The following is an 18,559-nucleotide window of genomic DNA, read 5'->3' on the forward strand; positions in this document are numbered from 1 at the left end:
GAGCGTTTTGGTCCAGGCACAAGTTATATAATGCGGGTTTTCAATCCAGTACACTATCTGATTGGCACAGGCGACTAAAATAACTTATAAGTATTAAGTATATTATATAATAATTTTATTAGAATTAACATTATTGATATTTGGATAGGAGGAAAGAGGAGGGGGGAATCCCTCGCCTCATTGCCAAAGGTTTTTAAATAGTATTTTTAACAAATTATACTAAGCCCATCCCGTGATAAATAAAATAAGTAATTATAAAAAAATACTATATTACCCTCAAAGACCCGCCATTTTCTGGGAAGTATATTAAAATTTGTAATAAATTTTTTCCCCATGATTAATTTTTAATAAAAATATTCATTGATTTGTTTGGACAACTTTATATTTTAACAAAAAAAACCATTATATTTCAAACATTAATAATGAAAGTTTTTTTTTAAACAAAGAAAAACAAATTATTTTTAAAATTATATAAAATTAAAACTGAAGGGAAGAAAGATCAAAAATATTTAAGCGGTTGGTTGTTAAGAACGGAGGTGATAAGCCGTTGGTTGTTAAAAACGGAAGTGTTGAGCGGCTGGTTGCTAAGAACGGAAGTGTTAAGCGACTGGTTGTTAAGAGTGAACGTATTAAGCGGATGGTTGTTAAGAACGGAAGTGTTGAGCGGCTGGTTGCTAAGAACGGAAGTGTTAAGCGACTGATTGTTAAGAGTGAACGTACTAAGCGGCTGGTTGTTAAGAACGGAAGTATTAAGCGGAAGGTTGTTAAAAACGGATCCAGTGTATTTCTGCGGATCAAAAATTTGTCGATTGGCACTAACCATCATAGGCGCGAATGAGTTGTTATTATAAATACTATTAGGCATACTCGTCATATTGTAAATCATCGGAATTCTTCCCCCGGTTACGTTCATATTCTGAGAGGAAGACATTGCGACATTATTATTATTTGAGTGCGGTTTAGGTACACAGTGATTATAATTTAACGCATTATTATCACGACAACTATTATTAACAAATGTGGAGTGGTGCGCGCAGTTGTGGTCAGGGTGATGATGAGCGTGTGGGTTAATGGGAGGTGTATGGATCATTTTATGCTCTTTCTGCAAAATTTGGTTATCATTCGTTAATTCCAAAATTAACTTACCGTCTTCGAAAAATGGCTTAGTACCTGGTTGATTCAATTTTTCTGTAAATCCTATTGCCGTTAAAAATTGTTTTTATTTAAAAAAAATGATATTTTAGAAAATCGTAATAACAAAATATTGTTCTAATTTATCCATTTTTAGCTCTGTAAAACCTAATCATGGTTAATTTCTCTTTAACGCGCATATACTTTTAATGTTAATAGATAGGGGATAAAATTCTAACTTGCGTTTTTAAGGTAGCATTAAAGGAGTGGGTGAGGTCCTAAAAGTCAACAAATATGAATAAACAGTTAAAATAATATAGTTGCGTCTTCGTATACATAAAATTGCGAGAATCAGCAAATATTCTTGGAAAATGCAAATTTTTTTGTCTTAAAATTTGGAACGTATACTCTATGCATATTCGCAAAGATGCTATTTTTTTCCCTGCTGATTCGCGCAATTTAATGTTTGCGAAGATGTAGGCTAATGGGGGAAAATAATATTTTATACCACCATCTTTTTTCATCTCATTAGTTTCGAATTTCATTATCATTTGATAGTCCCTTGCCAAGTGCGAGTTTCTCAAATACACTGGTATCCCGATTAAAGTTTCACTGTCCGCCCCCTTCATCGGAGTCTGATTTACGAGCACAGGCGGAGAGCGAAAATTTTCGTTAGAGATTTCGCGATACTTTGTTTCATTCCCGTAAAAGTTTTTAGCGTTATCGTAGATTTTATAATTCGTGACTCTTTCTTGGCTTTCGCTAATAATGAGAGCTACATTTTTGTTATTTTCAAAATTTGGCAAAAAATTTTTCTCATCCGGTTGTGCAGTGACTATCGGCCCCAGGGAAACTGAATTATCACCTCCCAAATTTTGGACAACCTGACTATCACTCCCCAACTTTTGGGTAACTGAGTTATCACCAATCAAATTTTGGGGTACCGAATTATCGCCGTCCATTATTTTATCTTCGAGAGAAACGTCCTTTTTTATTAAATGACTAGAGGAGCTATCGGTATTTGGCGAAAGTGAATTATTAACGGAAATGTTTGTGTCTTCTGATTCGGAAGGCACTTCCGCTTGGCTAGGAACCGAGGGGATAGAAATCGAAGAAGCGATATTCTCCGAAGAAGATTGGAGATTTCCCAATTTAGGACAACTCAGATCCTTTTGAGGTTGGTGAGTATCTTGATTCGATTCCGAGCTCGAAATGTTCGGAGAATTATTTACTGCCTTAACACTCTTAATATTGCAAAATAAATAAATATTTAGTTTTTAAAAAAAAACCTTTTCGGAAGGAATCCATTCTTTTGACATTGTACCCGAACTATTATTTTCTACTTCCGAATCTAAATATTTTATGATATTAATTTGTTTTTTCACTTATAATATACTATATAACATAATAAATTTGGCTTACTTTCTCCGCTACCTTTTTTATTAGAAGTATTGGTAACGAATTCCCCTTTGGATTCATCAAATACACCTTTATAAACTTTTTTTTGAGATTATTTCATTCAAAATATAGTATATATATATATATATATATATATTCAAAATTTACAAAGATTTTTGATATATTTCAAACTTTTTACGGGTCTCTCTCTTAATTCGTCATTTACAAAACCTTTAGATAAAGCCGCCTTTTCCTTCGAATGTTCATCGAATTGTTCGAATACGGTATCGCTATAATTACCCTTTCCATCGTTTAAACTAGATTTTTTCGACGAGCTCCCTTGTCTATCATATTTAAAAAATGGTTAAATCTAAGTAGTATATTAAAAACAAGCTAATAAATGTTATTGCATATCTATATTAATGTGTGTAGGTAAATTTTACTAATGATCTGCCTTTTTTTGGTTATAAATGCCCTGCCTTTCCTGGCTCTAAATGCTATCTTTTCTACACGATTAAGATTTTAATTCATACGGATTCAGGTTTGCTTTTAAATTAATTTTTCTTATAACTTGGAATCATATAATTTTTGCAAAGATTAAAAATAAATAATCTTTAAAACCCCATTTTTATCAAATATACCTCATAAATTTGGAGACCAGAAATCTTAAATTTTCCATAGGTTTCATTTTTATAAAACAATTCATGATCTCGTCGCTGTCCATTCTTTCGAAAGTTATGTATCGCAATAACTGGGGTAGATATTCCAAGCGTTTTTTATCACTTTCGGCCCATTTCATGATGAGTTTAAATTTGTCTATTTCCCTTAATAATTAAAGTTATAATTAAATATAGTTAGTTTTTTATTTACAAGAATTATAGTAACGCGCATAAATTGAGCGTTTTAAACGCAAATAATGCATTTCACGTGGTATCGTGTAAATTGGCCAAATTACTGCTTGGCGTTAGAAAACGTTTTAAAAGATGGCAAAATGGTCTGCTTTTTTCAATACTTTTTTAATTCCATATGCAATATGATATGTAACGAAATTAAATTTACTTATTTTTTAAAGAGGAATATTTAGAAATTAAGGAAATAAAAAGGTGGCGATAATATAATTTATAAAAACCTATTAACAGAAAATTTTGAATCGGCTATACTAATAAAAAGGTAACCTCAATTTAAACAGAGGGTGCGTTACCCAACATTCATAGTTAAAGCGAATTCGCGGCGAATTATACATAACAAGCTGTATTTATGTATTCTCCGCTACCATTTAGGACTCTCTGTGATTGAGAGGTTACCATGAATTTACAGTTAGCGCGAATTTGTGAATGTGTAATTCATTGCTAAACTATGGCATAATCGTTTACAAAAAAGTAAATACACTCTTGGACGTAAGGTTGAAAAAATTATAATAAAAAAATGACTTGCAATTCAGGATATCTTGTTCGAGTATCCTATTCATGTTGACAACACTGAGCATATTCAATTTATCTAAGGAGAGAATATCTCCCTCGAATAAGACTTCCGGAATTATGGCTGACATATCATTATCATTCTTGCTTATATCATATTTATACAAATTGGTCTCAACACTTAGTTCACCCTTAGCTTCATTCGAGTCTTTATTCGTCTTTTTAGTCTTATTAATATTCACTTGGTGTGTCATTATTTCTTTAGCCTAAAAAAAATTGGAAATTATATTTAAAATCAGCATTAAAAAGGGGGGGAGGCAATATCTGATGCTTTTCGTGTCCTCTCCTAACCATCTTACTGTAATAAACGAATATAGAGTTTATATTATACCAATTCGCAAACTGATGTTAATTTCTCGATCTCTAACTTCTCCGCTATCTTCGCCAATTCTGATACATTCTCTTTCTTCAGCGTTATACTGCCGGTATAAAGAAACTTATTGAAATAATAAATATAAATAAGATTCAAATTAAAATTTATTTAAAAAATTGTCGAGTCACAAAAAATAAATAAATATACGTATTAAAAGACTACATCCTAGCGACCAATTAAAATTGCGTAATTTTATTTGCAAAGGTAAAGAGGCATGAGTGGCCAAGCATAATAATTGCGCATATTAATATTTTTTTGCTAAAAAAACCTTAATTTACATAACTTTTAAAAAAAACTTATGCGAATACAATTGTAGAAATTTAATTTACTTGCTAGGAAGTAACTTAATCAAAATTTATTAATAATAAAATTAACCTTCAACACTTGAAAGAAATTTTTGCTGGTGATGAAATTATGATCCACGTTTTTCATATCGCATATCTTAGTTTCGAAACTGGTTTTAAGCCATTTTTTGAAGAATTCGGAATGACAGGCCAGAACTAATTTGTGAGCTTTAAAACTGCCGCAAGGAATTTCGATGTTCACGTCGGGCATAATGATTGTCCCTTCATTCCACAGAACCTCAGCAACGAAGCGGCCTTATTTAATTTGATAAAAGAGAAAAGTATATTTTGAAACTTCTATGGGAAAAAATTTTTTTCGCAAAGAAAAATTATTTCTACGACGACCCCAACTCATGGAATATTTTGAATAGATTCCAATTACGCGTGTTTAAAATCTGATAGAGGTATACTAAGTCAATAAAAACTATTATCTTGTTCACATGGTTGACTAAAATAGGGCAAAATAGCTTACTTGGGCAAGCAAATTATCTGAGATGTTTTATCGTAAAATATATTTACCGTATCTAATAAAATGATCAGAAGACCTAGTTGGGGAAAGAGTTAGACCACTTTTAGCACCTTGTAATTTAGTCGAATTACTGAATTTATTTGGCTGCATTTCATTGTCAGTGTTCATGAGTTTGGTTGGATCGTTTCAAATTAGAAAATATCTTATTTAAAGGTATACATTATTTTTAAAATGTCTGTTTAAATTTTTCTTTGAAGTGTTTAAGAAAGATGGGGAAAAAAATTATAAAGATAAATTTACATCTATAAAATAAAGGAAGAAATATTATGTCATAAATAAATTAAAAAGTAATTGCATATTAAAATACTATGAAAGGTATGACACGAATAACATGACGTTGACTATATATATATACATATTCCGTATAATCGTGTTTTTAAGACTCTAAATATTTATACATTCATTTCAAGAATCGCTTTCTTTCACTCTTTGGAGAATCAGGGGTATTCGATTTCGAAAAATCATAAGCGTTGAACGATAACGCCATCGCAATCGAAATATTTTTTAACTATATAATATCCAATAGATAAATGGTGAGGAGCATTTTTCTTTTCTCACCCACATAATGGCAAAGATTAATGAATAAACTTACATTACCCCTCTCAAAAGAGCTCTGATTAGTCTACATGAAATGATTTGGGTATGTTTTTCAGAGACCTGCAAACATAGGGCCCGACAATTATTTTCTTGGCCCAAATTTTTTATTTTTTAAGCCCGGTCCAATAACGTTGCAACAAATAAGGCAACGCTTGAAGATAATGCGTTTAGCGTAAGGTTGATTATTTTCTAGCATTTTTATTAATAAATTTTAAGATTCCAAAAAAAATGGAAATTCTTTTTTTGTACTAAAGTTAATTGTGCAATTAATTTATTTCCTTGATAAGTTTTATACATTTTATTTTTGGTTGATTACAAACCTTGATTTAATTTTAATTTGAAAAAATTTTTTTAAACTTAATTTAAATATCTATTTTTGTCTAGATGGCAGAACCAACTACTTCTGTCCCTATTAGTGAAGAAACAATTCTTCAAGAACGTAGAAGATCTGTATGCGGTGAAAGTTACGATCCAGAACAAGATAATGATATCTCAAATGTAATCATTTCAAATTTCTATTATCTGTTAATTTATTTTAAAATTAAATAAGGCTGAATTTATAGTTAACGCCTTATGTTCTGGGGTTGCGTTATTTAACGCTATCTAAATCACAGCTGATTTGAAATATATGTCGGAACATATGTTTTTCAAATTTTATCGTAGCGTTATCATTATAACGTTCAATATTTATAAAGTGTGCGTATTTCTTGTTGATTATATATATATCGCACCGCTTGAATATAACGCGTTTACTAAAAATGAGGCTGAAGTATTTTGAAGGCTTATATTTTGTAAATATTTTTGAAATAGTAGCCAATGGTTACTTACTATTAGATTGGTCATTCATGCATTTAAAAGTGTACATATAAATGAGAGTCAACTGTAGTGGCAATTCTGTGGTTTGCACGTGGATGAAATGACATTAATATGCCTAAATATAACCTATAAGACAATTGGTCCAACATACAAACCACGAAATGATGCTACAAGCTAATCCTATGATCGCCAATCTAGTAGTATATATATAATTGATTATAGCATACTAAAATGCATATCGTAGGGATTGCTAAAAATCTTTGCTAACCCTTACGATATAATATGCTAAGAATCTGAATTATAAGAGAATTATAAGACGAAAAATTATGAAAGGCAGGGTAGGTGGAACAGCGACGTCACTAGGGGGAAGGGAAAACACACGGGCTCAAGCCTCCCGAAGAATTAAAAGTACTTCCTGAAAATTTTGGAATAAAACAGGTCATTTTGAAATCGAAAGAAATGTCATGTACTTATTTAAAAAGCCCTCCCCCCTTTTTATGATGAATTTATGGTAAGCTAAATGTATAATTTGCTTTATTTTAGAAGATTTTTAAAAACTCGGATTCTGATGCATCGAGCTACTTATTAATCTAACCTTTATTTCCCTAGGTTATATAAGGTTGTTGTTAGTTACTACTAAAGGCAGTGTTGAACTAATCGGTATATTATTTATTTTTTGTTTAAATTGACACTGCTACATATGGTTTTAATAAATTATATTAAAAAATGGTTGATTTCGAAAGCATCTGTGGCTCAGTAAGGGGGATCACTAGCATAGATCTGGGTTCAGATCTAGAAAAATCTAGTTTTTTCTAAAACCAACTAGGTAGTTTCGTGCTACTGGGCATGATATATAGTAGGCGGAAGCGACCTCGTGATGCTATCTCTTAATATATAAAAAATGTATCAAATTCCATTTAAAAAAAAATTTGATTGTAGTTTAGAAAATAGGCTGTTGTTTAGAATATTTATATATGTTGACTTGGCATTAACTAACATTAACCTTAACCTTTATTTAATTATATAAAATTTCTTAACAGAAAAGTAATTATATAATTATTTATATTAACAATAATATGTTGTTTTTCTTTTTATAAATTTTAGACATTTTATGATAAATCCAGCGAAGACCGAGAAATGATCAACAGGGTTTTAAAAAATGTTTGGCTGACGAAAGAAATGGATCTTGACCAAAAAGAAGCGATAATAGATGGTATGATGCTGCAAAGTTACAAAGCAGGAGAAGTGGTAAACCAATCGTTTTAAATTTTTTTTTATTATGTTAAACATAATCACCATTGGGGTCAGAAGGGAGGGAGTAAAAGATTTAGGCACCATCCTAATATTAATTTTTGTTTCAAAAATGGATTTAAAATTACTTAAAACATTTATTAAGCACTATTCGGGTGAAAAAAAATCTCTCTCAATGCATCCCTCTATTTTATAAGATTGGGTCGAAATATATTAAAATTAGTTAATCGTCTAATTTATGTAAAAATTTTTCATTTTTAAATTGCACTAAAACGAATATAAAAAAAAATTCTTTCACGCTATTTCCGGTGGCGAGTCGAAGATTTATATTCGAAGAAATAGCCTTCAAATGATATCTTTTATTCCGTTAGTTCACACAAATTTAAAGCTATCTTAAAATGACATAACATAAGTTTATGATAAAATTTAAATATTTCTTCCGATATTAAAAATAAAATTTCTCATTAACAAGCTCTACGACGTTGGTGAGCCCGCCGAAAAATTTTATATAGTAAAAAATGGAAAATTCGAAGCTTACGAGAATAAGTTATTGGATCCTAATCTTAAAGACGATGGTAAGCCTACGCCTTACAATCCGTCGAACAATATATCGTTGGTAAAAACGTTTGAAAAGGAAGATTTTTTCGGGGAAATAGCTTTATTGTATGATCCACCTAGATGTCTGCGTGTACAAGCTTCAAAAAGTAATCATCGTGACAACACTCCTATATTTTTTTAGAGACCTACAGAAGGTATAACCTGTATACAGGCCTAGACAGATCAGATTAATTTAATTATTCGATCTGATCTGGGGCTTCTAATTTGATCAATTTCCGATTTGGGATATTAATTTTTTTTTAAATTTACCACTTTGTATTTTAAGTTAAGCCTGGCTGGGGCAGTTAACCGTAATCAATCGTCATGGAATGGTCAGAATTTTCTGATTCGAAAATTTAAGGAATAAAGGGGCTTTTCATTGCCTAAAGATAACATATCTTCACTTGATAATTGGAAACCTCTACCCTTTTTTTAGAAATAAATTGAGTATATATTATTTTTTTACCTATGCTAGAGTCCTGCAAGACCGGTCCTTCAGCGCGACCTGTATAGACCCTGTAAAATATTTTCTTTTTCTGTTTTTGTCTGATTGAAGATACAAATTATATATATATAATTAATTTAAGAATAAAATGCATGTTTTAAGCATAGCCTATAATTTAAATTTCCTGGCGGTCGCAACGAGGGCAGGCTTAGATCTAGACAAAATTATCAGCAGGTCGCGATTAAGGTCGGGCCGATAAATTCTAATTTTAAGAAATCATTAACTTTTATACCATCGTCGAATAATGGTAGATAAATGACTTTCACATTATCCTCAAAAGAATTATAATTCTATTAGGAATATATAAAAAACTGTCAAGGTGGCCAATTATATGAATGATATGATTTCTCCCAATCATGCTTTCATAGTTCGAACTCGTGATTTGTAACGAAGAGGAAGCTATACCCTTTTTTGAAAAAAAAACTAGTAAGCCAAAAGAATCTAAAATTCTTTTTTAGTCTAATTTTTTTAATAATTTTAAATAAAGTTTTGAAATTATTCATTCACTTAAATCAACTCAACGAATGTTCAATTGAAGGATAAATTTTTCAATTGGATGAAATATATTTAAAAGTCTGAAAGTTAGGAGTAGGATTAAAAGGTTAAAGAGATAATGGTTAGAGTTAATTAAAGGTTTGAGAAATATGGGCTATGGGTAAAATATTTTTTTTTTTATAATATATAATTTTTTAATTAATAATCTGTCTAATCTGATAGCACGTGATTTATAAATAGACGAATAGAAAGTGAAATAAATATGTAGCGGCAATTTTCTTTAGCTGGATTATAATCCTAGGCTTCAATTTTAAATTTTCAGGACCGGCACGGATTTTTTAAAAATATATTATATTTATTTTTGATTTTCATAGTTAATAATGACGATTTAAAATATTCGACCCAGCCCGGGTATTTTTTTAAAAAAAAATTTAGGCCAGGGTGGGTATATTTTCCGGGCTTGAAGTTTTATGAGAAAAAGAGAGTAGGAGTGGGACATAGGATAAACTTTTTTTCTTACTATTAAAAATAAAATTAGTTCGTTATCCATCATTTTCTACTTAAAGGTTCCGATAATTCTGTCTACGAGATACAGAGGCATTTGTTCAGAAAATTAGTGATTCAACGGGCTTTCCGGAAGCGCAAAAAGTATGAAGAATTCGTCTGTAAATGTTCCCTGTTTGATCATTTGTCAGAGAGGGAGAGAATAAAGGTGGTAAACGCTTTAAGTAATAAAAATTGATAATATAGTTTTTTATAAAATCGATATATACTAACTGAAATGAAATCGTTTATTAACCTTCATAGCACAGGTCAGGCTATACAGACACCAGTCATCAAAAAAAATAGTGTTATTACTTTTGATTTTTGTATGGATCTTTTAGTATATGTTTGCAAAATTAATTTGATTTGTTCAGTATTTCATGGGTTCTGAAGATCGTAAAGACCCCACCTAATCATGCGTCTACCCGTTTTTTTTAAAAAAAAATCTATTTTATCATTGATATATTAATTATAAATAAGAAACTCTTTGACACATCATTTATATTAAGTATAAATAGTGACGTCACTCACCTTTACAATTAGTGAAGGTCAGCGGTCCGTCCTATCGATCTTTTTTGAAGACCATCCGGACCGGTCTTTTATTAATATTTAAGTCTGCTTTTACTATTCAATTAATATAATTTTTTTGTATATTTTATTTTTTTCGTTTTAGTAGGTAAAAAAACAAATAACAAAAAAAATAAATAACCGGTCCTGGACCGGTCTTTTTTTAAATCGGCCTGAATTTATCTTTTTAAAAACCGTGGCTCGGTCCGATCCGTGAGCATCAGTCCGGCCCGGTCTAAAGACCGGACCGTGACCTTTACCATTTAGGATCTCAGGGGACTCAAAAAAATTTTTTTTTGATATTTTTGAAAATTACTTTCTTTTTTAGCTTACAAATGACCTTTTTTTCCTTAGATAATAAAAAAGATTTATGGGGATATTCAAATTTTTAAAGCTTGAAGCCCCTGCAACCCCCACCTTTTCCCTTCCCAGTGACGCTAATGGTTAAAAATTATATAATATTCAAACCTTAGATAAACATTCTACATTATGAATTTTTTATATCATATCGTGGAATTTTAAATAATTTGTCACTTTTTGACACTATTGGTAAAAGCTTTCATAACATTTTAAAATAACAAAGAAAATCTTAAAATAACAGTTAAAGCCATTTGAATAAGTTTATTTAATGTATATATTTAAAATATGAAAGCTACGAATTTATTTGATGCTAAGATATGGCGTATCCGAATTGGGAGCCAGAAAAGCCAACTAAGTCTTTTATATCATTTTTAACCTATCTATGAAGAGTTAATCAATTAAACCATTGAATTTTTTTTTATATTTAAGATACGTCAGATTGATTTATCACCCTTATTGGGTCGGGTCCAAAAATATATAGAGTTCAATCAAAACTGAAAAGTATCAGACTAAAAAAAAGAAGTCCTATCAAAAAAAGGAAACTCCCACGAGAAAGGTCTAAATAAAAAATTTCTATTAAAAAAAGGAAAATCTGTATATTTAAATAAAATGAGTTATAATTTATTTTTTTCAGTTTAATAATCCTGAAATATCACTATTCTTAAGTTTTTGATTTTCCTTCTACTTTTTGCAATCTTCTTTAAAGTTACTTTTATGTCATCATTTGTTTTCTTCAATTTGATTATTTTTTTTTTTAAACCTTTTTAAAAATAAATTTCTTAATTTTCCTAAATTGTTTATTATTTTTTTGTCATATTTACAATTTCTTGTCCTTTTATCATTAATTTTTCTCCTTACATTTTTATTTTTAAAGTTTTTACTTACATAATTTTATACTTCTCTTTGGTAATCAACTCTTTAAAAAAAAATTTATATTTGTATATCTAATTATTTCATTTACCCATTCTTAAGGCTAATTATGTTTGTTTAATTCGATCTCTCCTGATTAGCATTTGTCCTCCTAGACGACGTAGCACCTCTATATATATATATCTTTGTGCTAGAAATTTCTTAAATTATTCGACATCCAATTTTAGTTTCATCTTAAATTAGAATCTATTATAGTCAGTAATATATTATATTATATATATGTTGCTCGCAATCGCATAATGGAGATATTGTAAACTATATTTTGTTACTTCTTTATTACAATAAAAACTATATGATACATATTAATCATTAATAATATCCCCTTCTTCTACATGGAATATAGATCTCCATATTTAGAAAATAATTCTTGCTATTCTCTTCGGATTCCTTTTCCTCTCTCTCCATGCTCTATAAAACATATTGATTCCTTTTCATTATTAGGATTTTGAATTCCCACAAAATCTTTCAAAGGGTCTTTTATGGAGGAAAATTAAATAATATGACCTCGTCTTTCAAACGATTCTTTAATTGTGGTGTTATGATGAAATAGAAAGATTAGCGATAGCAAAAATCATATCCATCAAATTATTTTCTTTAAAATGACTGAAATATGAATATACCTCCTTCTATCGTGAAGGTAATGATGATAGTATAATTCATTATTTTTAATTCCTTGGACATTTTTAATACTTTTTTATAAAGGGAAAATGAATGGTTATAAATAACAAAAAATAATAATAATTGAAAGAAAAATAAATTTTTCTAAATGTACAAAAAAATAAGCAATTTTTCTTTTTTTGAATGGGAATTCTCTCTTTTTGATTGACACTATCCATTTTTTGACTGAAACTTTTCCTTTTCTTTGGATGGAAACCTTGTATCTATGCATAAAACGGTAATAATTTGATATGCGATCAATAATATAAATAAAATGAAGTGTTGATTTTGACGATAAAATAAATATTCAAATAAATTTTTATAATTCTAGGTATTTTAAAATAATGTATTATTCAAGTCTAAATTGATTTTTTCTAATGATCCAAGGAAATATTAAAAATATCACTTTTTTAAATTACCTAAATCGAGAGATGGGAAGTTTTTTTTAGCTGTTTTCTCCCTATTTTTTTACGTTTTAAAATGTTTTTTTTTCTTCGTATTTTATGTTTTTTTACATTCAAATCACAGGAACCAAATGCTACGCGGATAAGGAAATGATTAAGCCTAAGGGCGAACAGATGACTGGCATGCACTTTCTTCTCAAAGGAAAAGTGAAGATAGAATACGATGAACCTAAGGTAGTCCCCAGCCAACCCTCTACAAAGAAAGATCCAAATACACTGGTTATAAGCCCTGGACAGTGGATAGGAGAGCTCACTTTACTCATGATGGAAAAGATTCCATCGAAGACTACCTGTATGAGTGCTCAGGCGGTCGGGAATGTGACCACGGGTTATATGGACGCTTACGATTTCGAAAAAATTTTAGGCAAAAATTCGATTCAACGCAACAGTAAAAAGTATGAAGATTTGGTGAGAGTAGCACTGGCCAAACCTGGGTATTAAAAAAATCTGAGGAAAAATGAGAATGAAAAAAAATAAATAAGGTTTTATAAGAGTTTTTTTGTTTAAATTTAAATGTTATATTATAAAAAGAATGATGTAGATATTCCAATATAAAGAAATACTGATTATTATAAATTTATAATTACTTCTACTCTTTTTTTGTACTATAAAATAATATTTATAAATAAAGTTTTTCGGCATAATTTATACAAAATAATTATATGGAAAAGGAATAAAAACTATTTATTATACAATTTACACATAACTTGATCATATTAAACCATATATTATCAGATTATCCTTAATAACCTAGGGTACACGGAATTAATTAAGCATTCAATTTTTTTTATTCGTTTCTTATAATATTATCTGAGCAAATTTCACGTATTAAATATAAAGGGTAATGTCAACCGTCACATTTAACAATATCACAAAGTTGTGATAAATGCGAATTGAATAATTTTCCAGGATTTTTTTTAACTCTTGAAACAAAGGGTTTATTATTCTAAACTGCGCCCAATTCGTAAGGGTTTTGATTTTCGTAAGTTCGGTACAGTCTCTTAGCCTTCTCGTAATTTCCTATGGCAGGTATGTAACCCAAAGGTTCAAGGTCGGCATAGCACTTGTCAAAAACTTTATCAACTATTTCAAGAGCCTGGTCCATCGTAATGTTGGTCCGCGACATGGCTATAGATGCGGCAGCTTTGTACCTCACACATTGCTAATGTTTATTTTATTTTTTGAAAAATGTTATACAAAATTCTCATAAATAAAAATGATATATATTTTTAAATAAATTTATTGGAACTACTGAAGATTTCAGATAGTATTAATAATCAACCTTTTTATGCAAGAATCAATTTTAACTTTAACAGGTATGGAGCCCTATAGATCAGATTGGAATTTAAGAGTCAAAGTTAATTAGGTATCACTTTTTAAGGAGGGGTGGGGGGAGGGGGGGGGTAATTTTCTATTTAAGTTTATGTATTTAACAGATTATAACAGATTTGTTAAAGTATATCAAGATACAAAAATGTGTATCTGTATCTAGATACACTTTTATAAAAAGAATCTTATCTAGACTATAATATTTTTTTTAGAAACATTTTGATATAAGCCAATTCTTATTTAAGCCTCAAAATTTTGTTAATATATGTCCTATGGGCTAAATCTACAATCTTAGGTAAATTAGTCTTAGCTAAAATCTTGAATCACCCTTAAAAATTGGAGAAATACCACTTAATAACATTAGTTGAATGTGATCCATTATATATTATTAAATCATTTTTAGTTGCATATAATATAACAAAATATAGTGTAAAATTTTAGCTACTCTATCATCTAAATAATTATTTATTTTTAAAACATTACAATTAAGTTGAATTTCTGTTCTATTTCTTAATATTTTATATTATTATAAAATTATGCATAAATATAAAATATCATATAAATCATAAAATAAGCCAATACAATGAAAATAATGGATTGGATTTTCTTAAAAATATATGCTTTCTAAAACCCTTTTAAGAACACTAAATATTGGTCCTAATCCAGAATTTAGTATTGGCACATCCCTAATTACAATAATATTTACTTTGTGAGTGTGTTTGACAGGGATTGCAATATTTGGATTTCTCCAAAAAAATCCAGAAAATAAACAGGGTGTTAAATTATAAGCTCTAATCTAATATTACAAATAATTATATTTCTAGTGATGCGTAATAACCTCTGTACATGCAAGATGATTAATATTTGAAAAATCCATTTTATTTCTACATAAATCAAACATATGCACCATTTCATGAGCCATCGTACCTTCGCAAAATCTGGTATCCATAGCATTTTCTTGGCACATAACTATCTATATAAATAGCTAACTAAAATAGGTTAAATTAATATTTTTCACTTGATTAGTTGAGGGGTCATATCCACCAGCCACAATCTTACTACATTTTTCACATGAAACATGTCTTTTAGGATCAAAATCACATCCTAAAGCTGACATTGCCTTTGTCATTATTCTTATAAATGGACCTATATAACACATTTAACCATATTTTATATTTATTTACTTCTATCAACGACAAAAGACACAGTTCTTTCGCACTTTAATTTTGCATCTTGGGTCAAAAGACTCTGCTTACATGAATCTATAAAGTTTCCAAGTTTCGAATTTTTCTCAAATTCTTTTACTTGATATCTTTCGGGATAAAAACTATACCCATAATCTTGATTATTGTCACCAGGTGCTTTGTAAGGCTTTTCATCTGATGTACCTTCACATTCTGCTTGCATTTATTTAAAAATTGAATGACTAAATGTTTCTCAAGGTGCATAATTATATAATTGATCTATGCTAAACGATAAACAATCGATCTAAAAATATCTTCTCTATATGTTTGAGGAATATAAGCTTTTTATTAGATTCAATAGCTGTTACTTTATCATCTCATTATAATATATAAATTTCATTTTAAGAATGATGAACGCAAAACAATTATTCTAATTTAAAACACATTTTACGATAGAATTATTAACTAAATTTTATTTTAAAAGTCCTATTTAACAAATTCGTTCTATAATATAAAAAATTATGTCATCATAATAAATTATAAAACGTTTTAGTTGAATTGATATAGAACAAAAATAGTTAATTATTTGAACGATCGAAAGTAATATTATAAAAAAAATATTAGTAAAATTTTAGGTAAAATAAAAAATAACCATATGATGTAAAAATTTGAATTAAATTAAAGACAATAAAATCAATTCATTTAAGTTAAAGAAATAATAAAAAAAAGTTATTAGGTTACAAAATAACTATGAAATAACGAAAATCAACAATAGCAATATTAAAGTTTATATAAACTCAGTGGCGTCGCTAGTGGAGGTGCACACAGGGGCTCGAGTCCCCTGAAAAATTTGAAGAGCCCCCTGAAGCAAAATTTTTTTTTTATTGGCTTCTTAATATCCCCTTGAACTAAAAGTGAATTTTTTTGATAGTTCCCAGAATGATTTCTTTAATAATTCCATTAAGTAATATATAGATTTAATTTTATTATTTAGAAATTAATAAGACTATTTTAATTTTTATTAAATGAATACTATTTTAATTATTAGATTAGATTAATACATATAAATTATACTGTCACTATGTCAGCTTGCAATCAAATTCTGTATTAAAAATATAATATCAATAACTCACTAAATATTAATTTAGCTTTAACAGTTGAAGTTTAATTGACTTTTATTATTTAAATTATTATATAACCCTAATTAAAAAAATATAATCATATATTATTTAAAAATAATTTAATATTGTAATTAGCCGAGTTCAAAATGACTAATCAACTGTATATTTATTTTTAAATTTAATTATCATACCTATTCCTAAAAATATTTTCAAGATCCAAATAAGTATAAGAGATTACTTTATAAAAAGTAAATAAATAGAGATATAGTTTATAATCCTCTGTTATATATAGTTGGTTATAAAATATTAGATAAAATGCCACTTTTATAGACGTATTTGACAACTATATAATATATTACAGTTAATATTATAATAAATTTTACTAATAAATGGTTTTGATAAGAAATATAGTAACAATATGCATTCAAGTATGTAACGCCATCTATTTAGTTATAAATAATTTTAAAAATTAAACATATTATTATTCATCTTGCAATAGATGTAATAAATTTGATATCTTTTCCTCTCTTCTCTTTTCTACTTTTTTCTTTTTCGAAAAACAGTTTTGAATTAAATTTTTAATACAAGTATATTTTTTGATATTATTATAAACTACTATTATTTTAAGATATAATATCGCCAATATATAAAATCTTAATTGTTTCATCATATCATTCTGGTCCTTATTTTATAGTTAGACAGCGTCTACATGACAGGATTTTCACTGGATGCAAACCCCCTCCAAAAACCTTTGCTTACCCACTTTACGGCGTTTATTGATACTTTTTTTAAAGAATTTATAAAGGATAACTTAAATTAATCTATCTCTACTACCAACTATCAATATTTTGTGAATATAAAGAATTTATTTTTTAGATAATAAATTCAATTAAAACCTCCATTATTTACTATGAATTAATTATTATGGCATTATGAGCTTGCTTGAATATCGAAACCTTTTAAATTACATTTAAAAGGATAGCAGAAAATTTTATTTGGAAAACAATGTGTATGATTGTTTGTTATATAGATTAGGTCGATGAATTGTATTATAATAATTCTATGATAAAAGTATTAATTTTACTGCAATAAATGTTGTCCTATTTCATCTCAAAATTTAATAGATAACCCTCCAAAAAATTTATCTTACCCACATTAAAGCAGCCTACCTCCTACCACCCCCCCCCCCCAAAAAAAAGTAGGATGCAAACTGTTCCTACCCCTCCCGCTCATGTAGACGCTGTAGTTAGAAAATGTTTCATTTCTAATATGGCATTACTGTGTGTAAATAACTCAAGGCTGCAATATATTTGCATAATTATTTCTTTAAAAGATTTTTAGTGTTTTTATTTAATAATTTATCCAACATAATAAATTCTGATATAAGTTTACATAGTGAGTGTCATGGCTATTACTGCAAATTAACCAGTGTATATTATTTGTGTTGCTATGTAAGTTAAGATTATTACAACAACGGCTGAGAGAATATGATTGCATATTTTAGATAAACAATAATGGTCAGTCGTTTATATATCATTTAAAATGGAAGATAATCTTCTAGAAATTTAATATCTCACGATAATTTTCTCGATTACTTATCTAGCCTCCATCATGTCATCTAAAAGGAAGCTCTAACCACCATATAGTTTTATGATTTGGATTGGTCGTTTATACTCTTTTCTTCAAAAATTGTTGATTTGGCAGAGGCCTATGAAATTTTTCCTTATTAGTTTATTGTATAAAACATTGTCAAAAATGGTAACAGATAGTTATACTAGTTTGATAACCCTTTGTCAATGTAAGTTGCTAAGAATTATATTATTGCATTATGTTGTTTTTTACATGCCAGTTTATTTTGTATGCATAATATAATAAATGACAAAATATGAA

The 18,559-nt window shown here is 28.6% G+C and overlaps 3 protein-coding genes and 1 long non-coding RNA gene across 4 annotated transcripts; 1 reads left to right on the top strand and 3 right to left on the bottom strand.

Annotated features, from left to right (window-relative positions):
* Nucleotides 1–499: 499 nt before the first annotated feature.
* Nucleotides 500–4,078, bottom strand: LOC135930122 (putative actin-fragmin kinase DDB_G0287957). The gene is made up of 7 exons (XM_065466908.1): nucleotides 3,960–4,078; nucleotides 3,171–3,353; nucleotides 2,722–2,873; nucleotides 2,554–2,628; nucleotides 2,421–2,482; nucleotides 1,640–2,375; nucleotides 500–1,197 (listed from the first exon to the last, which is right to left on the bottom strand). The coding sequence occupies exons 1-7, from the start codon at nucleotides 4,076–4,078 to the stop codon at nucleotides 500–502; spliced, it is 2,025 nt and encodes a 674-aa protein (XP_065322980.1).
* Nucleotides 4,079–4,090: 12 nt separating this feature from the next.
* LOC135929421 (uncharacterized) lies at nucleotides 4,091–4,885 on the bottom strand. Its single transcript, XR_010572593.1, has 3 exons — nucleotides 4,756–4,885; nucleotides 4,339–4,443; nucleotides 4,091–4,213 (listed from the first exon to the last, which is right to left on the bottom strand). It is a non-coding gene; the product is annotated as an uncharacterized LOC135929421 (long non-coding RNA).
* A 1,349-nt stretch (nucleotides 4,886–6,234) lies between these two features.
* On the top strand, nucleotides 6,235–13,499 carry LOC135930123 (cAMP-dependent protein kinase type II regulatory subunit-like). Its single transcript, XM_065466909.1, has 5 exons — nucleotides 6,235–6,348; nucleotides 7,771–7,914; nucleotides 8,390–8,621; nucleotides 10,081–10,242; nucleotides 13,100–13,499. Exons 1-5 carry the CDS (start codon nucleotides 6,235–6,237, stop codon nucleotides 13,474–13,476), a joined length of 1,029 nt encoding a protein of 342 aa, XP_065322981.1. The 3' UTR covers nucleotides 13,477–13,499.
* A 332-nt stretch (nucleotides 13,500–13,831) lies between these two features.
* LOC135929824 (mitochondrial inner membrane protease ATP23 homolog) lies at nucleotides 13,832–15,685 on the bottom strand. Its single transcript, XM_065466550.1, has 6 exons — nucleotides 15,670–15,685; nucleotides 15,549–15,626; nucleotides 15,383–15,510; nucleotides 15,203–15,337; nucleotides 15,071–15,160; nucleotides 13,832–14,197 (listed from the first exon to the last, which is right to left on the bottom strand). The coding sequence occupies exons 3-6, from the start codon at nucleotides 15,491–15,493 to the stop codon at nucleotides 13,982–13,984; spliced, it is 552 nt and encodes a 183-aa protein (XP_065322622.1). The 5' UTR covers nucleotides 15,494–15,510; nucleotides 15,549–15,626; nucleotides 15,670–15,685; the 3' UTR covers nucleotides 13,832–13,981.
* Nucleotides 15,686–18,559: the final 2,874 nt, after the last annotated feature.

The sequence above is a fragment of the Gordionus sp. m RMFG-2023 genome, chromosome 5 (genome assembly GCF_954871325.1).
Source record: "Gordionus sp. m RMFG-2023 chromosome 5, tfGorSpeb1-WG-v2, whole genome shotgun sequence".
NCBI lineage: Eukaryota > Metazoa > Nematomorpha > Gordioida > Chordodea > Parachordodidae > Gordionus > Gordionus sp. m RMFG-2023.

Coding starts and splice junctions, on each gene's coding strand:
- LOC135930122 (XM_065466908.1), bottom strand. CDS start 4,078: ATGTCAGCCATAATTCCGGAAGTCTTATTCGAGGGAGATATTCTCTCC. Junction 2,874..3,170: donor CTGGTCTCCAAATTTATGAG/GTATATTTGATA, acceptor TAAATATGATAG/ACAAGGGAGCTCGTCGAAAA. Junction 2,376..2,420: donor AATGGATTCCTTCCGAAAAG/GTTTTTTTTTAA, acceptor TGCAATATTAAG/AGTGTTAAGGCAGTAAATAA.
- LOC135930123 (XM_065466909.1), top strand. CDS start 6,235: ATGGCAGAACCAACTACTTCTGTCCCTATTAGTGAAGAAACAATTCTT. Junction 7,915..8,389: donor GTTACAAAGCAGGAGAAGTG/GTAAACCAATCG, acceptor CTCATTAACAAG/CTCTACGACGTTGGTGAGCC. Junction 8,622..10,080: donor GCGTGTACAAGCTTCAAAAA/GTAATCATCGTG, acceptor TTCTACTTAAAG/GTTCCGATAATTCTGTCTAC.
- LOC135929824 (XM_065466550.1), bottom strand. CDS start 15,493: ATGACAAAGGCAATGTCAGCTTTAGGATGTGATTTTGATCCTAAAAGA. Junction 15,161..15,202: donor ATCATCTTGCATGTACAGAG/GTTATTACGCAT, acceptor TTGTAATATTAG/ATTAGAGCTTATAATTTAAC. Junction 14,198..15,070: donor CTGTCAAACACACTCACAAA/GTAAATATTATT, acceptor AATAAACATTAG/CAATGTGTGAGGTACAAAGC.